The sequence below is a fragment of the Anoplopoma fimbria genome, chromosome 1 (assembly GCF_027596085.1).
Source record: "Anoplopoma fimbria isolate UVic2021 breed Golden Eagle Sablefish chromosome 1, Afim_UVic_2022, whole genome shotgun sequence".
In the NCBI taxonomy this organism is placed as follows: Eukaryota; Metazoa; Chordata; class Actinopteri; order Perciformes; family Anoplopomatidae; genus Anoplopoma; species Anoplopoma fimbria.
In genome coordinates, this window is record NC_072449.1 from 22284352 (window position 1) to 22301052 (window position 16701).

Sequence of the window (16701 nt, forward strand, 5' to 3'; positions counted from 1 at the left end):
GATCAGACTTTCTCTGGCTCGCATGGGGACTTTACCTGAACTAAGAGGCCGCATCAGTTTCCTGCTGCTGCAAGCCTCGGTCTATTGAGCTCGAGGTTATTGCACTATTCATGACGCATTATTTTGTTTGACTGAGAGGTTAATTAAGTTAATGTGACAAGGAGACGCCAGACAATGCTGTAAATGTCATTCAACACGGACCATAATAAATTCAACAACTGTGAAATGAAAGCATTGCAGTGAGATGTGAAAAAAATAGAAATAAATAATATCCCACTGTAAAAAAAAAAAAAGATGTCTTTTAACTAGTAGCCTAAACATCAAATTGGGAGCAGATTTCTAATCTCACACCACACACGCACACATGAAATCAAACACACTCAAAAGAAGCTTTGTTAAGTTTGTGCAGACCTGTTGATGTGTGATGAAGATGTCAACATATGTAGCCACTAATGGCACTATCAGAAACAGACATTAAATAAATAAGAAGTCGACTCAAGTAGACTTCACGTGTGAACCTGTCATCGCAAACTGTTGCTTGCCATTTGAACAACCCAGGCATTGACAACACAACAACATGTCCATCCCACCGCTGGGAGGCTTTTTTAACCGCTTTACATGCGTCAGTATTGTCATGCGTTTTTCAGAAAGAAGAAAAAAAAACACACACACACACACACACACACACTGACGCATGCAACTCTGATGCAACCACGGTGGAATAACACGGGGGGGGAAACGATCGGACTGTTAGGCTGCAATGGTTTTTGCACAGTTAGGCACCTCTGGTTCGTGCAGTTTCACACTGTTTTAAAAAATAAAAAAATAAAAAAAAAAAGAGGTTGGGGGGGGAAGCGACATGGCAGATTTACATCTCGAGCCTCAATGACAGTAGGAGAAGTCAAGACTGCGGGACTGGAACACACACTAGCATCCGAGGCTGCAGAGGACACTGCGAGACTAGAGCAGCTGCAATGCGTGCTTTTCCTCCAAAGCGCACCTGAAGCGCAGACTTGGAAGATTTGTAGACCGTGGATGAGTTGGGATGTGGTGTGAATGTACCGGAGCGAGTTGCGATGGAGCCGTGTCCTCAGAGTCAGTGTGGTTTCCTAATAAAGAGCCTATGCACTGCCTTTAACTTGCCCTCCGGGTGTAAATACTGTACCACCATTCCACCCGATCATCGCCGCTGATACTTTTCTCTCCGCCGATGCATTTGTGCGGCACTAACACTACTTTTTCTTTTTTTGTAGCACTCACTCTGTTGCCACATAAAACAGGACAACACCCTTTAAAAAATCATCGCTTCAATTACGATATAAGTAGCCCAACAGAACAGGAGAAAACACGCGTGGATGTTTGGATAAGTCGATAGTGGTATCGCAGCAATAGAAAGTGAAGCTGAGGTTTTATTGGGGGGGGGAAAAGCTTGTGCGCATCTAGCGCGCAAACGCACCGCAACTTCTCCTCTCTTTGCTTTAGCTGCGTGAAGCGGGTAATTCTGCATCGCAGACACACAAACGCGAAAAGACAAACAAAAAACTTACCTTTCGGAAGAAACGCCACTGAAATCACGAAAACAGAGAGAGAAATAGCGAGAGATCCGCTCCCCGTGATCGCCATGTTGGACACCTGCTTGAGACTGGCGGCGCTAAATCACCTAGAGACGGCCATGGGATGAAAATGTAGACACATGAGAGGCGGAGGGAGGGCTCAAGCAGGGAGCCTGCTATCATATTGGGCTGCATTATGCTGCGATGACAACTAGGCCTATAAAATACTGTAGGAATATTACAGTGACATCTTAAATAATGTCGAAACAGTGATGCCCTCCTTATAGATTTACCACTAACAGCAAAGTCACACTGTAATTCCCAATAGGAATATTGAAGGGATATTACAGTGATGCCATGGGAAGTGTAAAATACAATGGAGCGCGGTGAGGTAACCATAAACTCACCACCGAGAACCACAGACACTTTATAGGAATATTATAGTAATTTTCTTTTATGGTTATGGCCTGTTAGTTCATGTGGCTGAGACCAACACATACCCTTTTGGCTGCGCTTTGGTTTTTATAGCTGGAGCACAAATGAGTAAAAACAGCATTTAGTTGATGTTTATTATACAGTAGGCTAGTCAGGTCGGTCGTAGTGTGAGCTGCTGTTTGTTGAAGAGAGTGTGTATTCTAATCTGTTGGAGGACACTTTTAACGTTGCAGACAAATAAAGGATGTGTCTATATAACACTTTTTTTTGTGGTAAGTACACACATTTATGGTACTTTTTAACACTAAATTTGAAATCGAACTGTAACATGTTGACTAAAAATGTTTTCAGTGGGGCTCTAATTACAAAAAAAGCAAGATTTGTTTGCTAAAAGGGAAGTCATGTTGGTGCTCTACCATATTCAAACCTGTTTGACCCCGCAGATCCCAAAGGTATGCTTTTCAGGTGTTTCTTCTGTCATTCCAATTTCCCATGACTTTGTCAGTCAGAATGACTTCCTATCATTGTTTCCACTTTTGATTAGTGCTTTTTAAAAATGCCAATATGTATAATATGTATTGGGGCTTGGGAGTAAGCCGGTCAAAAGTACCTGATTCCGCCTATGCAGTTTGAAATATTTATGGAGTTCACGTTTGCCGTTGGTTCTAATTTAAGGTATCATGCTGTCAGGGGGGTCATTTTGAAGGGGACAGACACAGATTTTCCTCACGTGCTCTGTCTATTTTCATTTGACATGATATGCAAATTAACTGTAACTTTCATAAAATCATTATAATAACCGCAATAACACTAATTACATAACTGGTACTGTTTTGAGAAGAAATAAGTTAACGTTTTGCTTTGATGGATGTTACTTAGAGTTGTTCATTCTAAGTCAGAGGTCCTTTTATGTTATGAATATGTTGGGAGGATGAGGGTTCATTAAAAGAATGATAACTAAAGTTTAGTGAAACTCCTGTTCTCAAGACATATTTTATGCCAACTCAAAGAGCACTTGCCTTGCTTTGAACGGTGCATTACATCTTGTAGCTGACATTTAGAGCTGAAGAGGTGGCATGAAACAAAATTCACATTAGAATTTCAGATTCTAAAATCAGACTGCTTGAATGAAAATGAAATACTGTAGATTATTAATAACTGGGACAGATTCAACTCTCTCCTCCACTCTCTCTGTATGTGCTTTATTATATTTTGTAATGTTTCAACCCTCCCCGAACTTATTCTCACCTGAAACAGTACATTTGAAATATCTTATGGGAATCATAGGGCTACAGAGGACCATGCATGACAACGTTGAATCTCATTTCCCTTTTTCATTGTGTCAAAACAGCACAAAGGCTGCTAATTGCACAATCTATTCTCTGAGACTGCGTGTCAGTCCTCATTCCATGGATGAGTAGATAGCATTTAGAGCTTCACTCTAATGCTGCAGCCGTCCCTATCACTACAGATTGAATTCCACACATCAAATTTATTTCAGATGTTATTATCTGTGGCAGCTTGCCAGTTCTGCCTGCCACTCACACAATGTCTCCACAAGGTGTTTTCCCCTCACAGCTCGGCCAGGCTGCTTTACTTTCCGACAGCATAGCATTGGCGGGCATCAGTCTGCACCTGGTGGAGATGTGCTCAATAAGTCATATTTCCACATTTTGTATTTTTGTGGGATTTGTAATAATATGATTTACTGCTAGCCTCTCAGTTCTTGTGCACTCAGGATATTTCACATTACTTCCAACTTTTGTTTTCAATCTCCGGTGATTCACTCCATTTTTTGCATTGCATTGCCTTTGCTCATGAGAATAGATGGGGTTCCTGGGTCTCTCTGAGAAGAGAAGCCCAGCGTCTCCGTCTCCCCGAGCAGGATGAATAATGGATGGGAATGGATCAGATGACTGAACTGCTTCATTTGAATCCTCTGTAGTAATGGCCAAGCATAGATTCTCTGTGTATATATGTGTGCGCTCAATCTGTGTATCATACAGGGACTGGTCATGCAGCTTGCAAACGGTTAAGTAGTTTATTTTGAAGATTTTGCATGTGAGCTAGGCGCACACTGAAAACTTGTGGTGCCATTTAATAAGGCAGCCGTCAGCATTTTCTATTTAAATTAGCGGAGAAAGTGGTAATAAAATATTTTCACCCAGGCCTCTTTCTCAGTTAATGTTTGATTAGAAATGCAATGGTTTTAAATTAAGATTTTTTTCCCCCCTTGGTATGAAATCAATCAAATTAACGGAAATTGAATTATTGAGATGGTAATCTATTTAGGCAAACCATTCACCATGAAAATGTTTTCCTCCTGTTGTGTATGGAAGAATAATTGAATCAGACCCTGGTAAGTGACCCCCAATGGCTAAGCAAGAAAAAGGCCTATTGAAACAAAATGTAGATTTTCTCATGCTTAGACCACATAAGTGAACAGGCAGGAAATTGTTGAAATTGAACGTATGTGAAATTCAAATTACCATACATATGAACTGTGTATGATATGTTACATGCAGGAGCAGGATAAATCAGAGGGCAGAACAATTAACTGTAATCATGTATAGGGAAAACTTGTGTTTGCATGCCTTTGCCCTGCCCCTTCAACTTATCCACCCAAAGTCAGTCAACTTAATTTAGCAAAACAGCATTTATAAAGTAGTACTACTGCAAATTTCCGTCTCTTTTCCTTCCCATAGCAAATTATAACAGGAAATTATATTCCAAATATATCACCACAGGTCATCAATTCTTTATGCCTTCCAGGGATGAAACATGTGCACTCAACTGGTTTCCTGCTTCTTTTTTTGTTACACTTACATTCATGTAGGACCCTCTTGTAAATCACATTCATGTATGTTCTCCAGAAAGGGAATCTTATATTTTCTACTGGTAAATGTCAAAGAGAATTGTATCTTGATGCTTTGAAATACTTTTCTCAACTTAAATTTGATTATTTCACAAGTTAGTTACATTGAGTTGATGCGTTGCCATTAAAATCATCGTTTGAACTGTGTTCCGGTCAGTTGTTTGCTAAAGATAGCAAACAGACCTGCATAAATATGGTATTCTCTGCATCTGTTCATTTGAAGCAACAGGATATTTTCAAATCTCAATAAGTGTATGTAAATGGAATACATTGATGACATTCATCATTCTCTGTCTTTTCCCCAACAGGCAACGCATAAATACTTAATTGTTCGACGCATGCTTCACATTTTATCAGCCAATGCATACATAGGCATTTTGCATCCCACCAAACCCACAGACATACAGCAGGTGATTGTAATAAATCATGAGTCACATGGTACCTCACAGAGGCTTAATGGTAATAAATATGTCAAGGTATAGTGGATGTCAAGTTGGCTGGATGGGCCTGAGTGTGCCTTTCTTGTCTCTATATGGAAGAGAAATATTGTTTCAGTCCTCCAATTTGTATAAGTCTGAACGCTGAAAGACCCTCACTCTTTGCATTGTTTTGGCCACTTCAACCCTCTTCAGTGCTTGAAAGGATGATATTGACCCACTTCCACCTTTTTATCTGCTTCAAGTGGTCCATTTAATTCAACATATAGGGCATCTTCTCTGTCTAATGTACCACTCAGCACATATACAGTCAGATGAACATATACGCATTCAGCAAAACCAGTCATGTACCAAATGTGATCATTTGGATTAATTATTAAATATGTTAATTATGTATTGTTACTTTAGGTCAAGTTTGCATTATGCAAGCAGAAGCATTTCAATCCATGTATTTATCAAGTTTAGCTCAGTAGTTCAACCATTTATTCATTAACCTACTTTTTCATTATTATAAATGGTTATCCATTAACTGAATCTATTTCAACTGTTCCCATTACTTTCAGCTAACTATTTTAATTGTTTATCCATTAACTTTTAGCTAACTATTTCCATAATGTATCCCTCACTAAGATATTGCAGGTTATGTACAGTTATGTGAACTCAACCATTCAGTCCGGTCTAGTTCAATCTTATTTTTTGTTAGTTCTGCAGTCTATATATATATATATATACTGCATGACCCAGGGCATGATGGGAAACGGCCAGTTCAAAGAGCTAATCGGCACTTAGATTTGACAACAAATATCAGGTTTTGTAGAAATTCCTCTTTGTAATTGTTATACTTAAAACTACATTGTTGGCTATTGGTCTCATGTTGTGCAATAAATGTTTAATCTCAAAACATATTCTTTGTGATTGATAGTAATAAGGCCTATTTATATAACACATATGAAAATAAGCAGCAAAGTGTTTCACAGGCAAACATTAAAAGAACTAAGGATAGCATACAATGAAGATACAAGCACATTGCCACATCAATACATATTTACAAACAGATATGAATAAATCCGAACAAGGTCTGCAATCTTCAACTAGCCTATAGATCAGATATAACAGGATGTAACTGTTTCTATGACTTCCTGTGTATACTTTGTAGGCAGCTGAAAACTGTCCGAATTGACCACAGTTAGAACTCTTTTTGCCAACAAAAGCCACATAAAACCATGTATGTTTTGCCATCAAAGCCTGCTGCAAAACCAAGGGACATTTATCTGGGGTGTAAAGTTAAAAAAAAAAATTGCGCTCCAATAAAGCACTTAAGCAGATATGGACAATGTACCAGAGTCAGTCAGTTGAAGAAATGACTGTCCTCACTCCAAGTAGCATTACATCTCAAGTGGATTAAGATACATTTGCATATTAATTAGGCAGAAAGATCCCATAAACTGAGCATGCATCACTAAAAATCCAGATAACTGATTAGACAGATGTATCGAATTGTTTTGTCATACAGAGGGCATTTCTTTCTGAAGACCTGCAGTACATGTAAATTCAAGTCCATGTCAGCAGCAGTGACCCAGAGGTAAATCCCAAAGCCCCAGAGGTGCTGTTCAGGAAGTATACCTGCCCTGTGTTCAGGATCAGGATTACATTTTTTTATCTGCTTGTGTGGGGATTCATATTTTGACACTTACATTTCACATTAAAGCAAAAATAATTATTAGTTCATAAATGCCATTTTTTCACATTCAAAGCCAACTAAGCCCATATTTACCCCAGGTCTGTGCTGTTCATTTCCAATGATTACCAAGCAAAATACACAGCAAAGACCAACCGAGCAAGAATCAAACCTCAGAAAATCCAATAAAAATGCTTTAACCTTGACAGTGCGTGTAGCAATTATCTGTAATCCTATTGGTTACACAAATTAATCTCTAAGAGTATGCTTTCACACATCAAAATAATCTCAAATTTTCAATTACTGAAATCAAAGACACAATAATATGGCTAAGGAACATTAAATCACCTCATCATATATTTTCTAACCCTAACTGCAAATGTTTTGAAGAACACTCTAAGGTTAATAACTTTCAACCTATTTTAGAGAAGCTGTTTATTACAACAAATCCTCTAAGCAGAGTCAAACCTCCTGGCGAGTCAGTTCAACCATTATTCAGTTAAAAAACATTCCTAAGAAACAAATGAGAGAGCATAACACCATTTTTATTATATAAGAAACAATACAAATCATTTTATCGTCCCAACTGTGGTCGATTTTATATAGATTTGATCAATTGCTATTGAAGCACAGGCTGATCCAGAAAGCCCTCTGGACTGTCTTGTTGTCTAGATGAAAGAAAAGGGTGATGCTTCATTTGCACACAAGAACCCTAAACTGAAGATAACATGTCTGACAAGATATAATTACCAATCTGTGTCAAGCGGAGTTGTTTCTCTATTTTTATTGTTTTGTTTTGTTTTGATTCTTATTTTTGTTCTGAGTAGGCCTTATGGAAGCAGGAGATTATGAGTTATTATTTCAGTTTTAATTTGATGGTTTAATTAGATAGTTAGTGGCCTATAAACTGCTAAGTGGGCTTTATAGTGTCCTAATTAGTATGTAAATCGTCATTGTTATGATAATACTACGCTATAATGTTTTGTGCTGTCTCTGTTATTCTGAGCAAGCCTTTAAGGGACAAGAATTACAGTGACATCCTCTTTTGTGCTTGATTTCTTTGTTGAAATTTTTGAAACATACATTTCAATTTTATTTTATTGAACTTTTGGACTTAAATGTGAATTTTTTTTACCCTCTTCTAAACAGACAGCACAGTGATTTAGTTTATATATATCTATGTACTATGTCGATGCATATAAAATCATATACAACACATAAGCACACATGCTTTTTCACACAGTTAATTGATTTACTAACCTTCGAAACCTAACCAGAGCAACAAATTAGCTAAATAAGATGCCTTTTACAACAGTTTTTCCTGTGTCTTCACCCTTATCTGTATTGTCCTTGTTAAATAAACTAACAAATGAGTAACAATATACATGCAGTTCACCCTATCCTGTCAGGCTACTGTTTCTCATTTTTAAAATCAGTTGTTGTGGGTGTTGGACACAGCTCATCGAGCAACAGTCTTAGCATTACAGATTACTTTTCCTCCCCTGTGTTTAAAAAGTTCCCTTATTTAATGAACGAAAGGGAATTGCGCTATGAGGCTCTTTATGAAAACAGACAGGTTTTATCAAATGTGAAAAGCAGTGCTTTAGCCAGGTTTAATTGGGTCTCATATCTTTATTCCCCCTCTCTGTCTCTGTCATTCTGTTGGTATAAAGTATACATTTCACTATGTTTAGTGAAATTAAAAGCTTTTTGCAGAATTTATCATTGCTACTTACTGTCAAGGATCTGTACTGTAACTTACAAGTTATCATAACAAGCGAAATGTGTATTACAAAGAGACTAATATTGATATCATACTTTATTCATAATTGATTTATGTTTGTTTGTTCTCATGCTAAGACATTAAAACGATATCTCAACAATACTGTTACTAATCGTCGGATCATATATTAATATACACTACAAAGCTGTCGCCGGAATACCCTTACGCCTTTAATAAATTAATAAAATGTGCAATAAATACTGCATTTAGAGTTTGTTGGGTGAGTGATGGAACTTTGTTCTGCTGTCACATGGAGATATCATATTGGTTTTGACTGTGTCTGTAAATAAGTGTACATGAAGCCATACTCAGGGATTTTTATTGCATGAATAATGCATCACAAACTGTATGAATTTAAATCACTAAAGATCAGGATTTGATTCCAGCTTACAGACCAAAATATAACTCAAACAACAGGTCAGTGACATTACCATTCCTGTCAGTAAAGCTTAAAGTGAACAGAAAATTTTACAGCAGAGCAATATTCATGTTTTTGCATGTTTAGTATTAGTGTTTGTTTAAAAAGACTTTGCTTTAATTTGTCAATAGGTGACAGTGAAGAGCAACAGGAAAATGTGACGACAGAGAGGGAGGAGACATGCGACAAAAGCCCCTTGTCTTGTAGACTACAACATACTTCACGGTTTAGATCTCTAGGCCACAGCAACAACTACTACTGATTTTTGAATTGTGCTCATTTCTGCAAATTCCAAAGGACAGCATTTGTGTATTTCCAATCAAACCTTTTCACAACTCAGGAGCGTTGCACCATAAATGGTTGTTTTCTAATTCCATGGCTCTAATGATCTCCATTTCCACCAAGGACAGACCTTTATTGGATTTCTATTATAAGAACAGTATAGTTTCTTTTTAGAATTGTATATCTTCATCTTTATTTTTTTTAGACAAGTTGAGACGTATTTAACTTAAGGCGATGTGTCTGCAATTAAGATATTTTACATTTACAGCATTACCAAATGCAAGTTGACAGTGTGAAATATGGTTTATGATAATGAGGTCATTCAAATCCTTGAGACTGTAGCAGCTCAGATGCTGCATCCACACTGCTATAACAGTTTTAAACAAGTATCCAAACAATAATGAGGCACTGAGAAGAAAAGTCATAGCATACGATGCAGTACTACTCTATGCTCTATAGTATAAGTATCGATGCTCTTACGAGTGAACATTAGTGATAAAAACAGAATAATATAGTTCTCTAAAAATAACTTGAAGTAACATTTTTAATTCACAACTTTTACTCGTCACTCGAGTATTTTTTCTTCCACCACTGTGTATGTATAAGCAAATATACCCTGGGCAGAGTTACTTCTATCGGGCCTCTGTGAAGAACTGGATTATTACCCACAACAAGTAGCCAATATCAAAAATTGCAATGATAACTTCTCATAATCATTATCACAATGAAAATGAAGCAGACAGGAAATAATTTGTGAATTAAAAGAAGCCGCATTTGAAATTAAGTACAATATGATGAGGCAATGCAATTGGTTTCATTAACTAATTTGCAAGGAGAATTATTCAAATGACAAGCAAGGGAGAATGATGGCTTGTGTTTATGCATGACCCTAATTATCAAAATGCTTCATTAGCAACATGCACTGTCCTGGTATGTTGGCCAAGAGCTCATCATGTTTGTCATGTAGGCAAAATAAACACGCACTAATTAAGCATTTTAAAATTGCGTTCACATATTTTCAGTATTCCCAACACCTCAGCAGTTTGGTCCTAATCCCCCTGGTATCCAGACATTATGGTGCTGTAATGAAGATATAATAATAAAATGTTTTAGAGCTCCAAGGACTACCTCTCTGTTCTGCTTTCCACCCCATAGACAAGCACAGCTACATGTTGTGAACAGTGTAAGTAAGCGTATGAGTCAATTCATTTAAAATGATTAACATCAAGACTTGAACTTTTTAGCAAACTTCTCCCATTCTTTTTTCTTACTTTTATTTGTTATTTTTTCTATCTACAGGCCAGGAGTTCACTACAAAGTTTTAGGGTTTAACTCCAGAAACCTCACTACCTGTTAATCAGTTGGGATATCAATATTAATAAACACCCCTAAATCTGGCTTAGTAAATGTTTTCATCAAATTTTTATAGGAAAACAATCATTGCACCACAATTTATTTAGAAAGTCATAATTCATATGAAAGTCTGCTTCAAAAGCACCCCAATCTTTCCTCAAACCTTTAAAAAAAAAATCCACTTTGCTCCGTTATTGTGCAAAATTACTCTGCACAGGCTGCAAAAAAGTAACTTCTAAACACTTAATGGTTTGTTTTTCTGTGTCCAGGAGTAACATTTTATCATAAATAAAAATAAAATAGACAGCAAACATAAGGGGAGGTCATCAGCATTGGCATGGTGAGCCACCCTAGCCTCAGTTCAGCCCTCTCACTCTCTGACTGGCCTCCAGATACTGCCGTACTCATCCATGACCTGACCTTTGGTTTGATGTCTTCCAGCTGGATGTCCACTGGCAGGCTTTAAAGGCGAGATAAAGTAGTGGACGCTGCTGGCGGACATGAATTGACTTTTCCTGTGAAAACTAGGTCTTCTTAAGCCCTACTTGCAATGCTATGATGGAGCTTTGTACAATTATTCCATTCAATAGTACTTTTCACATGGCTGGGCTTGATCAAATGCTTCAGTAGATTCATACTGATGAGGTCCTTCATGCTGTTTTGCCAAAGCTCAAGGTAAGTCACCATGATCTCAAGTCCACCAATATAAATGAAGACTGCCGCCGAAGTCAATAAGAAAAAACTGCAGATTTATCTTGGTGGCTAATAGACATACAGTGTGAGAAGCACAGACCTTTGATTAATTTCTAATTTCCAAAAAAACAGCAAACATGTGTTGTATGATGTACAATATTTTTAAAAACAAGACAAAGGCTGCGGTTGAAACAATAGCATAAGTCAAGGGGAGTCTTAGTCTGGGAACAACCATTGTCTGCATAAAATTCAAAGGCAATACATCAAATAGTTGTCCAGTATTTCCTGGACCAAATTGGTGGACTAACCAACCAGACAAACAAAATTACATCTATTTTAAGTCACATCTACAGCACTTGCCATCTTTTTGGTCAAAGAAAACTTTGTTTTAGTCGTTATTAAACCAACAATTGGCATATAAGGTTTAGGCCTCTGTATCAGACAATGAGTAAATGAGCAGATCCACTCTAATCTACTCTAAGTGAGAAAATGGAATTGAAAAATATGCTCTTCCCTCTTCAGTGGAACTTAATAAAAACCATCACTGTAGCTTGCACGCCATCACTGAATGTTCAGCTGGGGATGCATTCTGCTTTATATTTCCTCTGTGTGTGATATATCCGAGAAATAATGATGAAACCCACACATGATTCTTTGCTGAAACATCTCATCTGTGTTAGTTCATGGATGATTGATATGCCAATTACCTCAGGTCTGCCTAAGAACCTGCCTTTAAATACTGCTGTGTATAAGTCACTGTACCTATCTGTAAGTATCAATGATCTCAGCAGCAAGTCAGAGATTCAGGCCTCAGTAGATTCATCTAGTCAGCTTCACCAAAATGTTAGACTACAATTAAACTGTGCTGTAGTCAAATAAACTGCAAATTACTTTACTTTAAATTAAACCTCTGTTGTGCAGTGGTGGGTGGGCAGAGATACATGGGATCATTGTAACCAGAGCAGGAAAACTGTGTTATTTCTGTGTTTCCCAAACTGGGGGTTGGATCCCAAGATAAATCTGGGGGGTAACAAGAAGAGAATATGCAATTGTTTTGCCTCTTTCTTGAGAAATACTGCAATAGTTTCACATAACTCACACCCATTCTGAAGCTGAAACCTGTGGTGGGGGGGGTCATATTTAGATATTACTTAATTTCAATGGAATGGTTTGACATTTTGAGTTTTTTCTCTTTCTTGGCATGAGTTAGATCAGAAAATTGATACCACCCCAATATCTGCATGTTAAATATAAAACTACAGGGAGTGAAAAAAGTCTGTCTACCAGCACCTCTAAAACTCACAAACAGTCTATATCTTGTTTGTTTAATAAATGAAAAAAACAGTGTCAAAAAATAATAAAGGTTCAAAATGTTAAACCATTCCTTTAACACAATGTGCAGTGATTGCAGGTGGGAATCTGGTGATAGGTTATGTCCATCTACAACTGTAAATCATATTTTTAAATGAATGTCACACTTACCAAATACGTATACTTAAACAGGTATATTCTTTATTCAGATGTACAGTTACTGTTACAACATGAATGTATAATTCAATATGAATAAGACTGGATACATTTTCTTGTGCTGCAATTGTTACTGATCTGGAGTTATATTTCATGTAATATAGCAAAATAATGACTTTGCCTGCTCATTCATCCATTACAAAAGGTATTATCACTTAATCTGAATGGCTGAATACTGACTCATAAAAGATATCTTTATTAAAACATGTCCAGGTCTACAATCCAGCACCTGTCTATTTAACAGTCACATGCTGTTCATTAAGTCTCCCTTTTTTCTGTCAGTCATATCTCATCCTGGCCATAACTCAGTTGGGGACATGAGTGATAACAGCACCATCATGGGCCTTTTCAATTAGTTTCTGAGATGAAAAAAATATATAATCCTCATCCTTCATGCCAGGATGCTTTTCCAGATTACAACACAGTCTGTATTAATCATAAAATTTATGAACAAGAAGTCTGTGCTTGCATAGCGCTGCCAGTCATAGTGTCTGGCTCTGGGCATTGATAAGTACTCATGCACAAGCATAACAAAGACAATTAGGGGTTGAAGTGTGTGTTTATGTTCTACTTATTGTGTTATTTTATTCTAAGCAAGAAATAGCCTACTAAAAATGACTCATAGCACTTCAAGTCCTGGGGATGTTGGCGAATAATTTGCAAACAACAAGATCCTGCATGATGTTTGTTTATTAAGGTTCACTTCACTTAGCTAAAGGTAAAGGTAAAAGATAGAGCGTTCCATGGTATTGGGATGTCATTTCTGTTTATCTGGAAATTGCCATGTAAATCAACCACTAGCACAAACATTTAGAATTTGCAACAAAGCCATGCAGCCATTAGCTTGCTGATTCGTAAGGTGATGCTCACATTACTGCTAACAATGTGACGCGACGCGACGCTCTACCAAACCTGCCTGAGAATCGTCGCGTTTTTTAAAGTTTTCGTCAGTATAAAAGCAACCCAGTGATAGTTGTCTGGGCTTTCATAGATGCATTGCAAACTGGAATTTATATACATTAAAAGGTGCCAATTTGTCGAAATTTAAACCAATAGAGGATAAATTAAACAGGTCTCAAGTTGTAGGCCACAGGGTAACTTGATAAATCATTAGCAAGCAACATTGTACTTTTAATTTGCATCCCCCAAAATACACTTTGGGAATAATATTTGATTTAGGCATGTCCAGGTTGCTTAAAGTATTCACTATACAGCTATACGTTTAGGGTGCATCACACTAAGGGATATTTTTCACTAATTGCTCAACGTTTCAGTCTGTTTTCTCATCAAAGAGCAAATATTGTAGGCTACTATGGTAGTGGTTAGATTCGTGATCTTCTAACTCACTGTGTTGATTAATATCTGAAAGCAGCCGCTGCCACAATATTGTGACATAGTGAGTGTTGTTGTCAGCCCGAGTTAGACAAGTAGACACAGTGCAAATCCCTTTGTTCCAGTGTTAATATTTTGGGAAAAATAAACATGAGAGTCTCAAATGTAAATTAGGGCTAGAAATGACCTATATGCGTTTGCCTAGGGAAAGGGCAATAATCGGGCCAATTGTTTTAGTTGTCTTCCTATTTATAACAGAGGCCAGTGTACCCATGTACTGTAGGTAGGTAGTACATTGTCAGAAAGACTCTGCTCTGGCTATACTGGATGTGACCCTTAACATGACAGCTCATGTAACCTTGCAAAGGTTACCTGTACAATCAGATTGGCCTTTTCATTCATGAAAAAGGAGACACTTATGTGAGTGATGGACATCACAAAACTATGCAGCAGGCTAAATTTAAGCTTGTCAGTTGGGCTATTTTTCTACTTGACATGTCTCATGTCATTCTTTGCTCTGTTGTGTATTGACCATGACTCAAATGTGAGTGTCTGGCAGAGAGTACCCAAATGTGATAGCTCTGTCTTTTCCACTAGTGATGAATTGAATTAGGCAGAAGTGACATGCATATGAACACTGTTTGTGCTCAGACTGAAACTAGGGGCAAGAATTGAATTGATGTAGAATAATTTCAGCCCACAGCATAATCAAACAAGCTTAGTAAAAGAGCTCTTTATTGACTAACTATTGCAGGGGTCATTAAAGTTTTGGCTGAAAAAAAAAGGCAATTTAACAGCTTAATGAGGGCAATCAATTTTAAGAATTGTCAGCAGAATGAATTGAGAAGTATACATTCTGACATTTTTAATTGTAGAAATGGTGTGGCAAATTCCACTCTCTGAATTGAAAGTTAATGGGCCAGGTGGAAACGTACGGACAGCCGAGCCATCACACAGTGTAATTAATTACCACACAGCATTTGCATTCCTGTTTCTTCTTCGTCGAATATGAGCAAATCCGGGATACATTTTGCAGCAGTTAAATGAGTACAAAGATACAAAGATTTGTCTTGACTGGTGCTCTTTTATTGATGCTCATCTCATCAAAAGATAGTACAACAAGAAAGTCAAAATTGTTATGTCGGAACATACCAAAGAACATGATGATCTCAGACGTTTTTGGTATATTGGAAATGCCATTTAAGGAAAGCGATTCTAGACAATATGTGCAGGATAATGTGTTAATTAGTGAGCTTTATGGGTGCTGGTAGGTGGACTTTAGTACCTTTGTACAGAGCCAGGCTAGCTGTTTCCCCTGTTTCCAGTCTTTGTGCTAAGCTAAGTTGGCCAGCTACTGGCTGTTACTTCATATTTGGCATACAGACATATGAAAGCGGCTTAACTAACTCTCTGCAAGAGAGCAAATAAGTGTATTTCCCAAAATGTTAATAAGTTCAATCAATGGAATATGTTCTTCTTGGCATGTTTGTGGTATCATGGCAACACAGTCGCACAGCAGGTTGTGAAATGGTCACAAATTTGTCATCTACTGATTTGTGTCCATGGACACTCAGTTTCCATTTTTTCATGTTGCCAAGCACGACTTTCAATTTTTTTTTCAATTGGTTTCAACGTTTTTTTTTCTTCTATGAGTCTGGACAACATTAGCCAACTGAACAAGTTTAGGCACTTCACAACAACACTTTGTGGACACGCGGTGTCCAACACTGGTTTCGTGATTTAAAGTCCTGTGTTTGTTGTAAACATACTCTTCTCTCCCATCCACAATAAGTGGTCTTTCTCAATGTTTAATACAACATAATTGGTTTAGAACGTTGCATAGTCGCATGGATGCATTTAATGACCAAAAAGGATCCTTATTGACTTTCCATTGGCACAGTTTTTTTTGCTGAGCAACACAAAAAATGGGTTATGAGACTGGGTTGACATTGAAAAACTTTCAAAGAAGTTATTTTTTCCTAAACATCAATTCTTCGGGTACTTACAAGTTTGTGGAACTAATATATAACAGCAGCCTCCAGTATTGATCACTTTTCGACCCCTCTGCAGTGCCCACCATGAAGGGCATGATCTCTGTTTTGATTGTCTAAAGCACTCATTAAACTCCATCCCGCTACACAATATTGAATCACCATGGGAGGATGTTTCATATCTCGAAATAGAAGAGGAGGATTGGGTCGAGTTTTTGCAACGGGCTCACTCCTGTCCTTTTCCATCTAGGCACGAGCTGATAAAATGTAAGATTCTTCTCCGCCGTCACTTAACTGAGGTCAGGCTGTCAGGGATATATGAAGACTTTTCATCCTATCAGAGA

At 37.5% G+C, this 16701-nt stretch overlaps 1 protein-coding gene across 1 annotated transcript in view; it reads right to left on the minus strand.

Moving 5' to 3' along the window:
- The window catches only part of cadm1b (cell adhesion molecule 1b), a 126471-nt gene extending 124840 nt beyond the window's left edge, over positions 1-1631 (minus strand). The window contains exon 1 of the mRNA XM_054600897.1: positions 1548-1631. Within this exon, the coding sequence (XP_054456872.1) occupies positions 1548-1623 (76 nt within the window). The 5' untranslated portion in view covers positions 1624-1631. The remainder of the gene's footprint in view (positions 1-1547) is intronic.
- Positions 1632-16701: the final 15070 nt, after the last annotated feature.